At 40.3% G+C, this 17,681-nt stretch overlaps 4 protein-coding genes across 4 annotated transcripts; 2 read left to right on the top strand and 2 right to left on the bottom strand.

Annotated features, from left to right (window-relative positions):
* Nucleotides 1-2,267: 2,267 nt before the first annotated feature.
* L201_004772 (uncharacterized protein) lies at nt 2,268-5,173 on the top strand (the record flags this gene model as incomplete). The annotated part of the gene is made up of 11 exons (XM_066220510.1): nt 2,268-2,270; nt 2,353-2,607; nt 2,675-2,842; nt 2,902-3,077; nt 3,153-3,396; nt 3,469-3,670; nt 3,727-3,872; nt 3,935-4,018; nt 4,082-4,512; nt 4,582-4,710; nt 4,798-5,173. The coding sequence occupies 11 exons, from the start codon at nt 2,268-2,270 to the stop codon at nt 5,171-5,173; spliced, it is 2,214 nt and encodes a 737-aa protein (XP_066076607.1).
* Nucleotides 5,174-5,377: 204 nt separating this feature from the next.
* L201_004771 (uncharacterized protein) lies at nt 5,378-10,540 on the bottom strand (the record flags this gene model as incomplete). Its single annotated transcript, XM_066220509.1, has 14 exons — nt 5,378-5,501; nt 5,597-5,733; nt 5,802-5,957; nt 6,021-6,263; nt 6,349-6,548; nt 6,610-6,685; nt 6,759-6,876; nt 6,945-7,087; nt 7,143-8,205; nt 8,282-8,298; nt 8,352-9,611; nt 9,672-10,022; nt 10,096-10,269; nt 10,328-10,540. The coding sequence occupies 14 exons, from the start codon at nt 10,538-10,540 to the stop codon at nt 5,378-5,380; spliced, it is 4,275 nt and encodes a 1,424-aa protein (XP_066076606.1).
* A 2,145-nt stretch (nt 10,541-12,685) lies between these two features.
* On the top strand, nt 12,686-13,384 carry L201_004770 (uncharacterized protein; the record flags this gene model as incomplete). The annotated part of the gene is made up of 1 exon (XM_066220508.1): nt 12,686-13,384. The coding sequence occupies one exon, from the start codon at nt 12,686-12,688 to the stop codon at nt 13,382-13,384; it is 699 nt and encodes a 232-aa protein (XP_066076605.1).
* Nucleotides 13,385-13,651: 267 nt separating this feature from the next.
* L201_004769 (uncharacterized protein) lies at nt 13,652-16,507 on the bottom strand (the record flags this gene model as incomplete). Its single annotated transcript, XM_066220507.1, has 3 exons — nt 13,652-14,408; nt 14,477-16,046; nt 16,150-16,507. The coding sequence occupies 3 exons, from the start codon at nt 16,505-16,507 to the stop codon at nt 13,652-13,654; spliced, it is 2,685 nt and encodes an 894-aa protein (XP_066076604.1).
* Between the last annotated feature and the right edge of the window lie 1,174 nt (nt 16,508-17,681).

The raw sequence follows: 17,681 nt of genomic DNA, 5'->3' as shown, positions 1-17,681 counted from the left end.
CCTTGCTAAAACCCTTTTTACCGCCTCGTTCGTCATCAATGGTATCTTGATGTTTAGGTGGATTTACTTCATCTTCAAAGACATTAGGTGGAGAAATAGATTGATCGGCATGTATGTTAGAATCGTTGTCAGGTTTTAACATTTGATCGTGCTATGACATTTTGATCATCAAAAATATCAGTAACAAAGGTCCTTTCTCCACTAAATCCCTCCTTTCGCTTACTTGGCTATGTTTATAAATTTTGATTGATTGATCGCCCTGATGCTAAGGTTAGTCAAGTATATTATGTTATGATCTCGCTATAACTTGAGTGAGGAGATGACACAGATCCATCGTCCGCTTTGATATTGCGGTTCTTGGTTCTCCCGAATATGGTAATAACCTGTAGATCATTCATACGCATATACTTCTTTGTTCTATTGTGCCGGTGTTTGGGCCTTGCAAGGGCGTATACGGGCGTAAAAACGTAACTGACAAAATAGTAGTAATGTTCCTATGTGACCGGACATGAGGAGATGAGGGGCCCTTGTGATGTTTGAGGGAGAGTGATATATTGTTTAATAAGCGTGTTGATGATATAATCATGTAAATTCGAGAGTCGTAAGCCGCTTGTTGTTCTACCTGTGCGACATGAAAGGTCGATGGTCGCCCTTTTCCCTATGACCCTGCAACATCATTTTCACAATTCCACTAAACTAAACCTTATCAAAAAGTTCTAATACCGAGTAAATCCGTCACCTGTAGTTACACCAAGAGTATACAAAGCATTTTTGAGCCATCTGCGTTTTCCTTCATGAAAAGGGAAAAGGGCTTCTTAAAAAACGAAAATCGGGAGTTTCAAGCCATTACCGCCGGCCGGAGCTATAAACATTTTGCCTCATGTCCAGTCAGGATTTATGGAGATACCCTATTTTACTTTCGACGTTGAACTATTCAGTAAGCATTCGAGGGTGATCGAGTATACCTTGTGAGTTGTTATTTTTTCAGTTTTGACGTTAAGGCGATAGGAACATCGAGTATTTTACCACGAAGTCTAAGATTTTTGCATTTAGCGGGTTTCCCGGAGGGGCGGTTATCCTTCTCCTTGTATGTGTGTGTATTTGATCTTGAGGTCCCACCGGAGACCGCTGTTCAAGACACTGATCGACTTGCCGTATTGGCCGAAGTGTATGTTTATCTGATATCGATTATTTTGCGCAGATTTCGTAGTAATCATTCACCTACTTCGCTTATATCGATAGAGAATAACGCCGGTATTGGTGTACTTATCACGAAATTCGGCTAAATCTCCAAACACCCAATCAAGCTGGTATTGGTTGCAGGATTTGCAATGTATCTGCTTGAGCGAGTCTTACATTTTCATGGCACCGGATCTTGGTCACGCTAAAACGGGTTCACATATTGCTTTGCACATTCTTCAAATCGTCCACAAGCGTTCGTCGATCGACTATCGTGCCTTGCGGTGGTGAGCTGACTAAAGTACTTATGGATGACTGGTAGAGATCTGATATTCATGACGACTCCTCATTGTACCCGTGTTTTGCTGTAAGGAGGTGATCATGCGGTAAGGGAGAACAAAGAATCCGCTTCGTTACATGAGCTGAATGAACTGCAGATCCTGAGCTGATGACGAAAGGTTGGTTGAAGCGCTTGAGCAACGTGTAAGGGTATGAGTATAGTGAAAATCAGATCGACTGAGCCAAAGGGGATTAGTGACATTGAAAACCTTTGAATACAGTAAGAGTATAAAGGTATAAAGTCGTGAAATTCCGACAGTTGAGTTAAAGCACTGATCACATAATCACTGATGATGTATCGATGCAATGATGAGCTTTAGCAATTACAAAGTTGACTGGGTAGTCAAGTAAAAATAGTAAGTAATGTTTGATGGTAAAAACAACGAGGCAACAGGAGTTAGCCCAACTTTTTTCGTTATCGAAGTGGAGGAAGTGGGGAATGGCTAAATGGGGGTATTATCTATAGTCGTAGAGCTCAGCCACCCAACAAGATGCGTCGCGTCGCGAAAAATGGGGTTTGGTGGTAAAATCCTAAATCATAGACGCGTTTAGCTCATGTTCTCACTTTGATCATCTTTCTTTCAACTTTGTTTTTAACAACATCGCACATCCACTGTTCTTTGGTGACCATCACCTTATCTTATCTGATTCCAATCTCCTCTTTCCAGATTGACTCATCTCCATAAGTCGGTCACCACCTACCACTCTCCTGTCGATCGTAATCTCATCTTAAGAAACCCTTCTTCAACATGGTATGTCCGATCAATCCCTTCATTGCCCTTTCCTGTCAGGATGGTCAAACATACTGACATAGCGACATGTGTCTTCGATTAGGAACAAGGACGTATATGGACCGTTGGTGTGCTACCAGGGGAGCAACAGCAGAATAGTTTATCGGAGATTGAGAAGCTTTTCTTCGATTTCTTGAGTGGATTTAGAATCAATGGGCAATTCACTTATCGTGATGCTTTACGTTCTGCTTTGCTATTACATCACCATACACTCGAGGTAGACTTGAGGGATATGATAGCATGGAATAATGAGTTAGCGCAAAAGATACAGCAAAGTCCAGGTGAAATGATACCTCTTGTGAGCTTTGTGTGGATACTTTAGAAGAAAACGCTTAAACTGACTATATACGATAATTGCGATTTAGTTGGAATCCGCTCTATTGAGATTGGCAAGACAGCTCTTACATCCTACAAATGATCAAACACAAACACAGACTCAAGGTCAATCTAGTACATCTGCTGTTGACACTATACCGGACATGCAAGTAACGATAAGAAGTGGAATGAACCTCTTACAATTTAGAGAATTGAACGTAAGTACATCAACAGCTAGAACACGGGCTTTCGTACCTATAGCTGACATCAAATACAGGCCAATACACTCACTACCCTTGTGCGACTCCCTGGTATTGTCATCAATGCTTCTCAACTGTCTTCGAGAGCTACAGAACTGCATTTGCAATGTAAAGGATGTCGATCAGTCAGAAACATCAAAGTCCCTAGTACATTAGGTGGTGAAAGAGCTGCTTTACCGAGAAGATGTGATGCGTAAGTGCCTTGTATACGATGAGGAAGCTGTTCCATAACTTCTTAGAAATCAGCTGATCGGCATCACTCTAACAGCCCTGCGCCTGAGGGACAAAGTAAGGATTGTCCACTTGACCCATATGTCATACTTCATGATCGATGTAGATTTGTAGATCAACAGACGATCAAGTTGCAAGAAGCTCCAGACATGGTACCAGTCGGTGAATTACCCCGGCATATGATGTTACATGCGGAAAGATATTTGACTGGAAGAGTGGTCCCCGGTTCAAGAATTATCGCAACTGGTATCTATTCTACTTTCGCTCCTTCAAATAAAAATGTGAGTCCTAATTATAAATTGTCAGCTGTACACAATACTTTTATAACAAGCTGACGAGGGATTACAATCCAGGCCAAAACATCAGGAGCTCCTGCTTTGCGTCAACCGTATCTCAGAGTATTAGGCATAGAACTCGACACCTCTTTAGCTTCTACACCGGGATCAAGAGTGTTTTCACCTGAAGAGGAAGAAGAATTCCAACAGCTTGCTAGAAGTGAAGGATTATATGATAGATTCGCAAATAGTGTAGCACCAAGTATTTATGGTAATCTAGGTCAGTTGCCAGGCAAGTGGATATCTTTCTTCAGCTGACGTTTGTCGCATTCGCAGATATCAAGAAAGCCGTTACTTGTTTACTCATGGGTGGAAGTAAGAAGATTTTACCAGACGGTATGCGATTACGAGGGGACATTAATGTTTTACTATTGGGTGATCCTGGTACTGCCAAATCGCAATTACTGAAGTTTGTAGAAAAGGTGAGTTTACAATTTAAGAACACTACCGAAGTAGACTAAACAAGCTAACGAACGACTTTCAGGTGTCGCCAGTCTCTGTTTATACATCAGGTAAAGGTTCTTCGGCTGCTGGTTTGACAGCTTCAGTGCAGCGTGACCCCGTCTCTGTGAGTTAACTTGTACTCGGCTACAATAAGGTAGTATTGACTAATTTACATACACTACAATAGCGTGAATTCTACTTGGAAGGAGGAGCTATGGTACTTGCCGATGGAGGAGTAGTATGTATAGATGAGTTTGATAAAATGAGAGATGAAGATAGAGTAGCAATACATGAAGCTATGGAACAACAAACTATATCAATTGCAAAAGCAGGTATAACAACGATCTTAAATTCAAGAACATCAGTTTTAGCAGCAGCAAATCCAGTATTTGGTAGATATGATGATATGAAGTCACCTGGTGAAAATATTGATTTTCAAACCACTATCCTATCAAGATTTGATATGATCTTTATTGTCAAAGATGAACATAATGAAATGAGAGATAGAACCATTGCGAAACATGTGATGAATATTCATATGAATAGACAGAATGAAAATGAACAAGTTGGTGAAATCGATATCGAAAAAATGAAAAGATACGTTTCTTATTGCAAATCGTAAGTTCGAAACTTGTTCAATCCACCTTTGGCAGAATGCTAATCGTGATATCTTGTATCTTGTAATAGTCGATGCGCACCAAGATTAAGTAATGAAGCTGCCGAGATGCTTTCATCCCATTTCGTTGGATTAAGAAAAGAAGTGGCTCAAGTTGAAAGAGACAACGATGAAAGAAGTTCAATCCCTATTACAGTTCGGTAAGTTGTTTAATAAAGGATCCAAAGTATCTCATGCTTAGCTGACTTGTTCCTGTCATCTTATTTACTTAATGTGTATAATAATAGTCAATTAGAAGCAATAATTCGAATATCAGAATCGTTAGCAAAAATCACATTATCAAGTAGAGTCCTTCCACATCACGTTGAAGAATCGATCAGATTATTCAAATTTTCAACAATGAACGCTGTCTCAATTGGATCAGGTATAGTTGAAGGTCTATCAAGAAATGAATTGAATGATGAAATTGATAAAATTGAGAAAGAATTGAAAAGAAGATTACCAATCGGATGGACGACTTCATATCAATCTTTAGTAAGAGAATTTGTAACAAATCAAGGTTATTCTCAACATGCTTTAGAAAAATCATTGTTTATAATGGAAAAACGAGAAACTATCAAATTCACTGGAATGAAAAAGGTTGTTCAGAGAATTGGTGTATAAGCGTTGTCTTAAGAGGTGTATTTGTTTTTGAGTCTTAGATTCCGGTCGATTTCATTGTAATTATTTCTCTTTTTTTGTTATACCATTTGGGAAACAACCTCTCCTCTTTGTTCAGATATAATACTTTGATGCATGAATGTAATGCTAAAATCTACTTGCTATGGTTTCGTTCTATCGTATTATAGCTTATGCGTGGAATTTGTATTACAGCGATAATCCGTCCCTTCGCAACAAATCCATCATAGCGCTCACAACCTCCTCATGACCTGACATGTCTACACCGTGAGGAGATTCGATCTGTTCGGATAATTGCGCATCTAGCAACCGCCTATATCGACCACATAATAACAAAATCAGCATTGAAGTGACAGGGGACCCTTGAGTTGTGCAAAAGAAAAGCACAAGAATATCAATAGGACTTACCTAAGTTGCGAACATAAAACACCGATTCTTGTACCAGCTCTCAATTTTACGAAACCATCTTTACCAATCATGATTCCGCCTGCCCAATGATTTATAGTGATACTTCCACCAAATAGCAATAAACCGTATAATGGAACCTATAGTACGATTCCGGAGGGTCAAATTTGATCCCTACACTGACAGATATTAATTAAGTCCGACTTACTTCGGTAGCGTCTCTCAAGAACACTTTGGAAGTTTCAGCTTTGGCGAAATAAGCCAAATATCCAGATCTGAAACCTGATTCATTGAACAAGACAGATGTGGGATGGATAAATACTCTTCCGGATTGATCAAACATTTTCACTTCTTTAGCTTCGTGCTGAGATGAATAGGTTCTTCAGTATCTCACCTTGAGACAATCATATTTGGACAGACGACTTACATCTTTTTGTATGGCACCTTGTTGTACACGTTCGAATTGCGCTTTAGGCATAGATATTCTAGCTATTCTAGGATACAACCCACCAACTATAACACCTTTTACCAGATTGTCCAATTTTGAATTTATACTGAATTTAGCTATTTCAGATGAAGAAGGATTGATGAATCCAATTGAGCCTAAAGCGGCTACGAAGTCGTTTCTTAAAGACGTAATATCTCGCAAGGTGGTAGCGCTAATGTAATTCTACAAAAATAAAATGTCGAAAATCCGACCCTCTATTAGTAAAAATGCGGACAGCACGATACGTTTGAGACGGATATAAACGCACTTGTTCACAAAATTGTCGCACAGCACCGTGACTTCCACCCTTTTCTCTTACAGCCATACAAGCATTGTAAGCTCTAACATCAGTGAGTAGATCTGATCTAGCCCATGAATATGATTCTCTAGCTTTCTTACTTTCATCTCGCTTTTCCATTGGCGAAGTGAATAAAGGTTTAGATGAAAGTAGAGCAGCAATGGTAAGTACTATGGAAAGTGAATCAGCTGCTTGCCCGTATCAAGTGTATGTCAGCTCGGTTACACTCACTTGGATCAAGACATTTGAAAATGGTACCAAGGACCAGCATTTTGGCAAGTCGTAGATCGACAGGAATCATACTCATCTATAAGAGAAGCAAATAATTGTTAGCAAGGAAAGCTTAGGCAAGAAGGCAACATTGCGGAAAATAAACGTACATGACGTCCTAGAGCAGTTAATCCACTCTTGTGATCCTCGCTTTCAACAGCACCAAGATCCTGCAGTGTTTGCCAAGCAGCATTTATTGCATCCATTTTAGGTGGATCGATAGCTTTGCTGTATTTCAAAACCCTAATTAGCCTTAATCATTGGTATCGGTGGTGAACAAGCATATACTAACTTACCTCAAGAATTCCTTAACATCCGTATCCTCATTCATTCCTTTTACTTGTAAGAATAAGGCCTCTAAAGGTGTTCTCAGAATTTCTGGAATCGGGAAACGGGGCATACTGTTGTTCTCCGTTCTACGAGTATACAGCTTGTAACACTACCAGTAGTGCCATTAGTGATATAACGTTAGTTGGACGAGGCATATGACTCACCTGTCCAGGTTGTGTACGACCTGCTCTACCTCGTCTTTGTCTACCTGAAGCTCTTGAAGTCCAACATTCAACTAATTTTTGCATACCATTTTCAGCATCATATTGAGTTTCTTTTACTCTACCGCCATCAACCACATAAATCACATCTGGTATAGTAACTGAAGTTTCAGCTACGTTCGTGGCTATTACAATTTTTCTTTTTGGTTTTGTAGGTAAAAATACTTTTCTTTGTTCAGCTGAAGATAAATTAGCATGTAAAGGCATAATTTCAACTTGACCCAAATTGCAAGATTGTAATTCATTTATACATTGTTTAATTTCCATTACACCAGGCATAAAAACTAATATAGCTCCATCATTCGATTTCGAATTATCGATTATATGTTTGACTATAGCCCCAACCAAACCATAATCTATACGATCAGCTCCAGCAAGAATCTCTAAAGCTCTTTGTGAATCCAAATCAAGATTGAGTTTTGAGAACTCAGCTCGGATAGCAGCTTTCTGTTCTTCCGTTTGACGTGGTCCAAATCTTGATGGTTGTGGTTTATATCGAATTTCTGATATGACATCTTCCAGATAATGATCTGTAACGGGATGAGTAAATCCAGGAATCGTCAAACTTGGACATCCACCAAAGTAATTGATGAAGATTTGCTCATTGATAGTAGCAGACATCAGGATAACTTTTATTGTTTTATTTCTTTCGAGTAAATCTCTTAATAGGCATATCAAAAGATCGGTGTCTACACCTCTTTCGTGCGCTTCATCGACAACCACATGACTGATTCCTAATAAGTCTGGATCACCACTTCCTAGTCTTCTCAAAACCACCCCGGTAGTACAAAATAGTAGCCTAGTATCGGCTGAAGATTTTCTTTCACCTCTGATAGCATAACCAACGGTTTCTGGGGATTTATCAACGTCTTCTAAACGCTCTTGCGCTACCCGGGCTGCTACACCCATTGCGGCAACTCGTCGAGGCTGAGTTACAATGACACTGGTAGAAGCACCTCTTCCCGCTTGTATTTCGTGGTCCAAAATGAATTGCGGTAACTGGGTACTATTGAGGAATACATCAGCATTTCATCGCTACCCTTCTTATCGGAAAATCTGAACAGTTGACTGTTCAAACATACCTTTTACCACAACCGGTCTATAATTATTGTCAGCCAAGTTCACTTAGAGCGACATCTGATCGACACTCACTTCTCCGACTACTACTAAGACCCTATTCGATTCTAGCGCATTTGTTATATTTTCTCTTTCCTTCCAGGCTGGTAATTTCCGTCTATCCGCTAACATTGGTGCGTAAGTTGGATTATCCAACATACTCTTCTGCTTCTTCTTGACTGCCTCTTCTTCCTCTGCAGTCGGTATTTTCCGCTTATATGTTTCTCTGTTTTGTTTCTGTTTCCTCTTGACTGGAGCAGGTTTAGATGAAATCACATCTTCGACTCTCGGTACTAGATATTTAGTTACTTCACCTAGATCTGGCGGCGATTGTAGAACATCCGTCAAGATACTTTCTAGTAATTCCACCATGATTAAAACAGCTCCTCCTGATCCAGCTTCTAATACAGATGTTAGATCGTGTCTTTCAGGATCCCTGAATGCTCGAAGTAATTGAGAGTGGAGATGTAATCGAATATAAGCTGGTAATGTATCTGACGAAACGTAAAATGAAGGAGGATGCGTAGGATACTGAGGAGATGGGTAAGGTGAGTCATCGTCGAAGATGATATGTAGTTGTATTGAATCTGCTGTAGTTTCCGATTCAATGCTGATAATCGATTCTGTAGGTGAAATCTGTTCATACCGTTCACCCAAGACAGCCTCTAGTGCCATTATTTCTTCTTCCCTTGTAGTTTTCCTCTCTTCAGCCGCGTTCTCATCGCCTGACCAACCACTTCCATATTCTTCTACACCCCAACCATCTTCATCAACTTCCCATCCACATAATCTCCTACCGAGTAAATCTAGTGCAACAGATTCTCTCTGTTCTTCCGCCAATATAGTTTCTACTGGTTTTCTAGGGAATCCGGCTTGCTTTACTAATTTATCAACTAGCCAGCCTTTTACTAATGCAGTTTTACCACCATTGGTAGCAGAAGCACCGGTAATGAAATCTGCAGATGAGCTAGATGGTCTATATCGAGGTGGTAAATCATCTTCAGGTAAGTGCAATAACAACCATTCTATACCTGCTTCTAAGGGTGATAAAATACTGAGAGAAAGTACGAGTGGATCTTTAGTCGAGGATGAAGAAGAATGAAGACGAGCATTGGCAGCAGAGAGTGCAGATAAGGCAGAGTTGATATGTGTGGATCGAAACCCAAGATTCGTAAGTTGTGTTTGGAGTGAAGAAAGATCTAATGTAGGAGTAGCTGTACCGGAAGGAGCAGTGGAAGCGGTAGCTGTCGCATCTCGGCTAGCTTCAAGCACGGCAGAGGGGAATTGTTGCATCATCTGAGATATGTTAGAATGCCTCAGCACTGTCATAAGTGTAGGAAGACCATGTTCACTCACCTTTCGAACAGTAGCTTCAACTGTTTCCCTGAGACTCGAAGCCATCTTTACTTCTGGTGCTCTCTCCCATGCTGACCCTCCAGCCCCACCAGTGACTTCTCTTGAGACAGGAGTTCCTCTTCCACTTGTCCCTGTACCATTCCCATTAGCAATGTTGCCCGCCTCCTTTGCTGCTTCTTTATCCTTTTTCTTGTTCTGACGATCCTCTACCTCTTTCTTAGCTGCGAAAGGGTCTGGCTCATATTCCCATGCTTGATGAGCTGGTGATGCCGCCTTCTCTGCTGTCAGCGTAGACCAATAAGGTCTTATGGAAGGCGGTAATGTCATGGACATGGGTAAATGAGAACAAAACTAGTTGGAATATCACGATTAGCGGGTTCTTACATATCATGAGAGGATAGAAGGGATGATTTGTCTGGCTTACTCGGAAAAGAGCATAAGTAGCTACATAATGCCTTGCTTCTGCTGCCGAGCCTATCTGAAGAGGTGTATGCGGTTGCATCCTAACTTCATCCAGGTTATATATATTCTTGCTAACCCTTTTCTTCAATATAGCCCATCCTGTAAAAGTTGGTGGTTCAGTTCCTCGGTTTGGTCGCTATCATATTTCTTATATCAGTTGCTATTAAGGTGATAGAAACATATAATAAGCTTACAGTCTCTACAGTCGGTCTTTCCCATCCCATTTTCTGACATTTCTCATTCAATATGGTCAACGGAGATTTGTATCCAGCTGGAAATAAGGGCGGTGGTCGAGGGGGTCCGTCATCTGGTTTACCATCATCTTTCCCTTTCTCCTTTGTTGGTTTAGTTGAATTTCCAGCATTTCCTGATCGAACGACATTTGTCGGACGTTTCTTAGGTGCCATGACCTAGCTTGTATTGCTTACAAACAACGATGAATGGGTTCTTGAATAATGACAAAAGGATTTAGATACGTTGAAAAAAGTCAGATGCGATCTGAACATCCTCCACCTTCGGTTTCTTGATCACCAAAAACTAGACTACGGCTAGACAACAACAACAACTGCTTTTTGTGGCAGAAACATTCACCATGTGGCAGACATCAAAGGTGAATAGTACTTGTCGACGTTTGTAAACCCTTCATATAAGTCCTTTTATAGTCCACCGAGGCGACTTGTGGAGTTTGCTATTGGTACACCAGCTCAGATCTTCCATATCATTGATTTCGTCATATTTTCAGAATTCTCTAGAGAGAATTGAGGAATTTTCATCACCCTTTCTCCCGAAAGCCATCCTTTTTCGCTTTTTCCATATCCGCTGACGAAACGGTTTTATGATATGGTATAGTGTAGAACCGCTCGGCTAACTTCTATACATATATAATCTCCAGTATCATCCGTTCCTCGAATTTGTCCCCCACCACGTTCAGCCTAATCATCATCTTTTTTTTAGCGACAAATATGGCAGAAGATCAATCAGAATTCGAATTTGCTAAACCAGAAAGTGCTGATAGCTTATTGAAGCAATATGGTTCTCATGTGATTACTGTTGTTGACAATTTTAGTGAGTCACTGAGAAATCCCCATTTTAAAGCTTATCACTGATTTAACTTTTGAAGCTCACTCCTTAGCACAAAACAGTGGAGGTGACACTAATTGTACTAAGGCATTCAATGGTCCTGTAAGATCCAGATTCACCATTAAAACAGGATACACTAATCCTATCAATTGGTGTACGAGAACCTCAGACTTAAGAGAGAGCAATAACAGACTCTCGAGGTCTCTCTATGAGCTGGATACATCAGATCACTTTAAATCAGAGAGCGCGGAGAAGTGGAACTACTTATTGGAAGCAGCGTTACCTTGTGTGGCCGAAGAGCATATGAATATGGCGTTTGATGAGGGAGTCAATGGAGCCACATCGACTCGCCAGCACTATCTCGATAGTATGTCAAGCATAGATCTGTCTGCTTCTGAGAGACGGAAGAATCGACGCCACTTCGAGCGGATGCAAACTAACCTGGAAAAAGAGATTCTGTCAAACGATGGCAGAAAGGTCAATACGGATGTTGAAAAATATGATTCAGCTCTTCAAACTTGGCAGACTGGAACCAGAGTCAGTGCCTCCTCCCGCGTGAATATGCGGCCTGAAGATATACTTAGCTTCCGAAAAGAGCCTACTACTTGGCTGATTCAAGATATGATGGACGTTTATGATGACTGCGAAGAGGAGAGAATCCGAGAACTGGACAATTTACGGAATAGCAAAGAAGTATTGACTGATAAAGAAATATCTGAGATCCAAGCTCTGAAGGAAGAGGGGATAAGGATGGGAAGAATGGTCAAAATTGCCATCAACCTTACCGACGCAAGATGCAATGCTCGTGACTGGGGAGACAAATACGATCATTTGCTGATAGATAGCGCGGATGACTGTGAGTACAATGACGGCTAAACTGATTTCGCTCAATATTATCCAAATATCGCTCACCAACTCAAAACACTCTTTCCGATAGCGGAAGAACTGTCCTGCTCCGATACCGATTCTGAAGCAACTATCTTAGCTCCTGCCGTCTCAAAGATGCATTTTTAGCTTGCGTGAGAACAGTTATGTACCTTTTTCGTCATCCTGATGCGAAAAATCGAAGTGAAACTCGAATGGCACTTGATTAGGGCTTTCGGTTATGAATGATATACATCTCTACCTTTTAACTCTTTATGCATTTCTGGATAATACTGTATGTTGCCTCTATCGTTGACTGGAAAAATCGTCATTCAGCGAGACCTGCTCATCTTTCCGTTTGTTTCTTTATCATGTCATTCCTTTCATGTTATGACGTTACGAACTACTACATAGTCGGAGCTATAATCAGTCAAAATACAAGGCAAATTATGTACATTATGAGTAGTTATGGTAAGTGATGTACAGTATCTCACTATATTTGAATGCATTAGCTTGACGATATACTCAACATGATGGAACGATACACGACAATTCTTTCTGTTATCTACCGCCTGTAGCGAGACAAACGTTAACTGAAGATTTCCAAAATGAATTCCAATATCGAGAATTATCTTAGATCCATGTCTCACAACGAGGGTGAGGCTGAGAAATTTAGCTATGACAATTTGTCTGCGGTACATGATCAATGCGTGTTCGACAGGGATTTCAAAGCACTATCAAGAGCATGTAAAGAATATTATGAGTTGCACCAAGAATTATGGAATTCATGTATTGATGAGTCAAAATCTGAAACAAACTTTGAGCAGACATGGAATACACTCAAAACATATGAAGAGAGATTAGAATTTAGTGAAAGGTTAACTAGAAAGACTGAAAACAAATATCATTCAAAAATCAAAGATAATTTGAACGAAGGTATTTCTTTTGCTGAAAATATTGCTAGAACAATTTATCAATCTACAAAATGGCCATATCCTGTACCGGAATTCCCTAATTCAGATTATAGATTAGCTGAATCGCTATCTAATTTCATCGATAATGAGAACCCTCCCACAGAACAATACCTTTTACATGATCTACCAATAGAATACTCAAGATTGACAGAGTCGATTAAATCACTCAAATCGTGGAAAGACGGGGACGACATGTCAGTTGACGAAATGAGGAGTGAAATAGCTAAACTTGCCGAGAACCTCAATGCGTTAAAAGGTAAACTAGTCTTTGGGAATGCTGTCAGGGGTTGCATTTCAGGTTCCGTGAAATCGCTTCAATCAGCTTATCAGTAGGACATTGATACGATTCAGCCATTTCAATATCCTGCATTCCCCTTTAATCTTATGCTTGATCATTCGATCGGTCATACAGTATATGGTAGTGGAGAAATACCGGATTGCATGATTGAGTAGAGTTCATATTTACAAGCACATGCATCTAATGATCTAGACAAGTTGGTAAATTAAATTATTACAAAAATTGAATTATACTTTTTATATTGACGACTAGAGAGATATATGTACTTTCCTCACCACTTTTATTTATTCGACAAAGCTTTATTACGATTTCTGTAAATTATCTGGATCTAGCTTCATCCTTTTACCTTCAATCTCACCGTTGAAACCGTTTCCAGTAATTGATTCTGCTGAAATGATATCGGATTTTCTTTTCTGTCCTTGATTGGCGTTTCCGTTACCGCTGTTTGGTTGTTCCAATTCAGCTAAAGTACCTGGTATAGCTGCTGATAAAGCTGCTAAAGCAGGATCGATCTGGATATTAGGATCAATTTCAGGTAATCTACCAATTCCAACGGGTTCTATGTTATTGTTTCCGTCCGCGATATTACTGCTACCTTGATGTATCTGCTGCTGCTGTTGTTGTATAGCTTCAATTTGATTTATACGTTGAGCAATTTGATCTTGTTGATCAGCAACATTAATGCCAAGATTCAATCTAAATTCTTCCTCCCTGACTGCTCCTTCACTTTGGAGTACAGAGCTTAAGGCGTCGACAATAGGTAATTCATTTCCATTTCCACCTAAACCGATAATTTCTCCATTACTGTGATCATGTTGATGCTCGTGATCATGTAAATGGACATGATCATGATCATGCTGTAAATCTGAAGGTATTTGATCAGGCAAAGCATGCAACGAGTCTGAATTGGTTAAACCAGCTGCCATAGCTTCTCTAGCAGCTTTTTCTCTTCTTTCTTTAGTTGCTTTCCCAGGTCCTCTCCTTCTAACATTATCATCCCATGTACAAACTTCATTCCGTTTAGTACAGTTATCACATTTAGGTTGGACCCCATTACACCTAGAATGCGAACACACTGCATTAGCATTTATTCACAACAATCCAGATCTGACTTGTGATGTACTCACTTGAGCTTTCTCCTTCGACAGAAATGACATGCTAGAGTTAACTTCTTCCCCTTTCTCATACTGCCATTACCCTCGTCATTTCCATCACCATTTCCGTTAGGGTCACTACCATCGTTTCCATTGTAGTTCTCATGACCTGAGCCTGCTTGACCGTCTGAGCCTGAGCTTTCTCCATTGGCATTCCCATTTCCGTTCGACCAGTTTTCGCCACCATTTCCACCAGACGACCCTTCCCCACCATCTCCTAAACCGTTGTTCATGTTGGATGATTCCCCTCCACCGTTTGTAGAGGCCATATACATCCCGGACGTTGGTAACTGAAAGGTACCATTCATGTTGGTGAACATTCTAGCGCCATATTCCAAAAGAGGCGAACTGCTAAATGCGGTTGAGGGACTAGTATGAGTGGATGGTCCAGATTGATAAGGGTAAGAACACGGGACATTTAAGTGTTGAGTGTCCGGTTCGGTTTTGACGGTTATGTATGAGGATGAGGTACTCGATTGAGGTTGGATATAATGATTAAGTCCAGTCGGTGTGACCGGTAAAGATGTGGAAGAAGGATTCAGACTGGAATAAGGTACATTAGGTGAAAGTGCAGGTGTTCTGTCAAAAGTATTCTGTGATTGATAAGAGGATTCTCCATTGTTTGATCTGGTGTCCGAGACATACCAAGAGAAAGCAGGTGCCGCTTGATTTTTCTGGTGATTTCGAGATGAGATAACTTCATGTGGATCTGACACGCCGGAGGATTTGCGGGTTGGAGCAAGAGTGGTGACCCAGCCATTCATTCCTGCGTTTTGCATTAATTGGTGTTCGTTCACGTTCTCTTCTTTGATGAGCGTCGCAGTTGAAGAGGCCGGGGAAGGGTTGTTGACGGTGTAACCGACAGATATCGCAGGGTGTGTTTGGCTGTATAAAGATTGAGCAGTTTCAGGCTGGCCATAAGTGCTATCCCATTCAGCGGGATGGGGTTCGCCAGCGTATTGACCGCGCGGCATGGCAGAAGTCATAGCAGTTGGACTCTGATAAACCATCGACGGGTTGCCTGGGATGGAAGCCGTGTAGGGGTGCTGCTGTGGCTGGGATACCGAGCGACGTTGGTACTGAGGTGCAGCTGGCTGTAGTTGTGTCTGTGTCTGAGGGAGAGATACAATTCTCTCGTGAGAGCCGTAGGCTGAATTGGATGTAGGGGTGTTTGTGTAGTTGATAGGTTGTTGATGAAAGACGGGTTTGACATCCTTTGCTTGATTTGCCAGATATTGATGTTGTTGACCTGGAGAATTATATTGATTTGATACGAAATCCTTGTGAAAGACGGTATTTGAGTTCTGTCGCATCATCTGTTCTTGGACAGTTTTAAGATAATCATTGCTCGTGTTCACCTCTTGACTGCTTTGGGTTGACAATGAAGCGCCCCGTGAAGATTGTTCAGCTGCAAACTTCTTAGCCATAAGTTGTTGGAAGCGTGTCATTCCATTATTATCATTTTGTGAAGCATGAGTAAGAGTATTAGGCTGTTTGAGAGGTTGATCTACCGTTGGTCCTGCTGTAAATGATGGTTGTCGAGCTACAGACAAGTCAGCATATGATGTTTAACTCGATAACGGAAGAAATTTAGGATGAAAAGCGAGAAAAACGCGTAAGAATCGATTTTTTAGTTATAAACTCACCTTGTGAAGGATAACCCATCATAGCTTTCTGCATATTCTGATGTGATTCCATCATTGAAAAAGGTTCTGAAGGTGGTAGAACTGCTACTGCACTCATACCTGTATGTCCACCGTTACTGCTACTACTGCTACTATAATAATGATGGTCGGCACTGTTATAATATTGGTTGCACGTAAAGGAAGAAGGTACAGAAGGTCCAGCTTGTTTTGCTTTTACCAATCGTTGCAAGTATGTTTCTGGGTAATGTGAAGGAGATCCAAATGAAGCTATGGGTATAGCCGAGGGATCAAGATAGAATGATGATGATGATGATGAAGTATATTGATGATGTTGTTGTTGATGATATTGATAGGACATCTAATGAAATGGGTGAGTACCTTAGTTTAGCTTTTATATAACGCACGTAGTAATATTAAATATAACACAACATGACAAAAACGGGATCAAATGAAAATGATTGGTCGGGACTATAAGTTGTTTACGCCACTCACTTTGAACAGATAGATACCCAGATCTCTCTATCTGCACAGCCTTTTTCCGCCTGATGAATGCTTTGTTGTTACCGATATACTGGTACCAAAATGAAACAATCTGTCAACTTGCAGCTGGGTCGATGTAGTTGTAGTACTGTAAAATGAAAAATCACTTTGAAGAAGGTGAATGAATGTTATTGCTGCTATAGATGCGAGAAGATTTGATTCAACAATGTGCGAATATCTACTAAACGCGTCTCGTGTGACGTCTTATTTCAACTTGGTTGACGGTGTTTTTTTGGTTGAAGATCCTCTTTCACGTCTAGGCGAATGGGTGATTAAAATATGTGTCTCATTGCGATGACTAGTATTTTATGATGAAGTTTGCAAGTGTTGTGTATGAAGAAATAAATCTATTTTAACAATCCTGTTATTTGACTATTTTTATGTATTTGATTTGTTGGAATAAAATATCTCTAGAAAATGATTTCCGTTTATGTGACTTTTTTAGGTTTATACACTCTCGTATCAAGTGATTTAAAAATAGACATCATTTTATGTATTCTATCATTATGCATCCACACATACGTCCAATATTCCCGATTGTTCATCTCTCTGTCAAACGGATAAGTACATTCCATAATATGATAACAATATTTATGCGTCAGATCTTATCCTTTTACCATCAGTTAAGTAACCAAAACATAAAAAAGATATTTTGTCTTCTCAAGATATATTGAGTTACCCCTTTTACCCCTCAATAAAAAGCAATTACCGCAGATCTGATTTTTATCTTTTCCGTGTTTTAAGCTACTAACTTGGCATGTTAGCTTGCATCGCCCAGATCGCTCAGAATTGTAGATCTCATATCATATCATACCCAAGACAAAACAAGACAAGGGCTATGACGAGGTAACCCTATTGGAGAGTGTTATAACAGTATAACAGTAGCGTCAAAAAGACATGGGGGTGATTTGTGATGTCTGATTTTTCCCTTGTACGATGTCGATGCTGGTATTGTAGACGGATGAAGGAAAGCCTTTACTGGTGAAGTGAGA

This window comes from Kwoniella dendrophila, chromosome 6 (genome assembly GCF_036810415.1).
Source record: "Kwoniella dendrophila CBS 6074 chromosome 6, complete sequence".
NCBI classification, from domain to species: domain Eukaryota; kingdom Fungi; phylum Basidiomycota; class Tremellomycetes; order Tremellales; family Cryptococcaceae; genus Kwoniella; species Kwoniella dendrophila.
The sequence above is the reverse complement of the archived record's forward strand: the minus strand, read 5'-3'. Positions and strand labels throughout refer to the sequence as shown.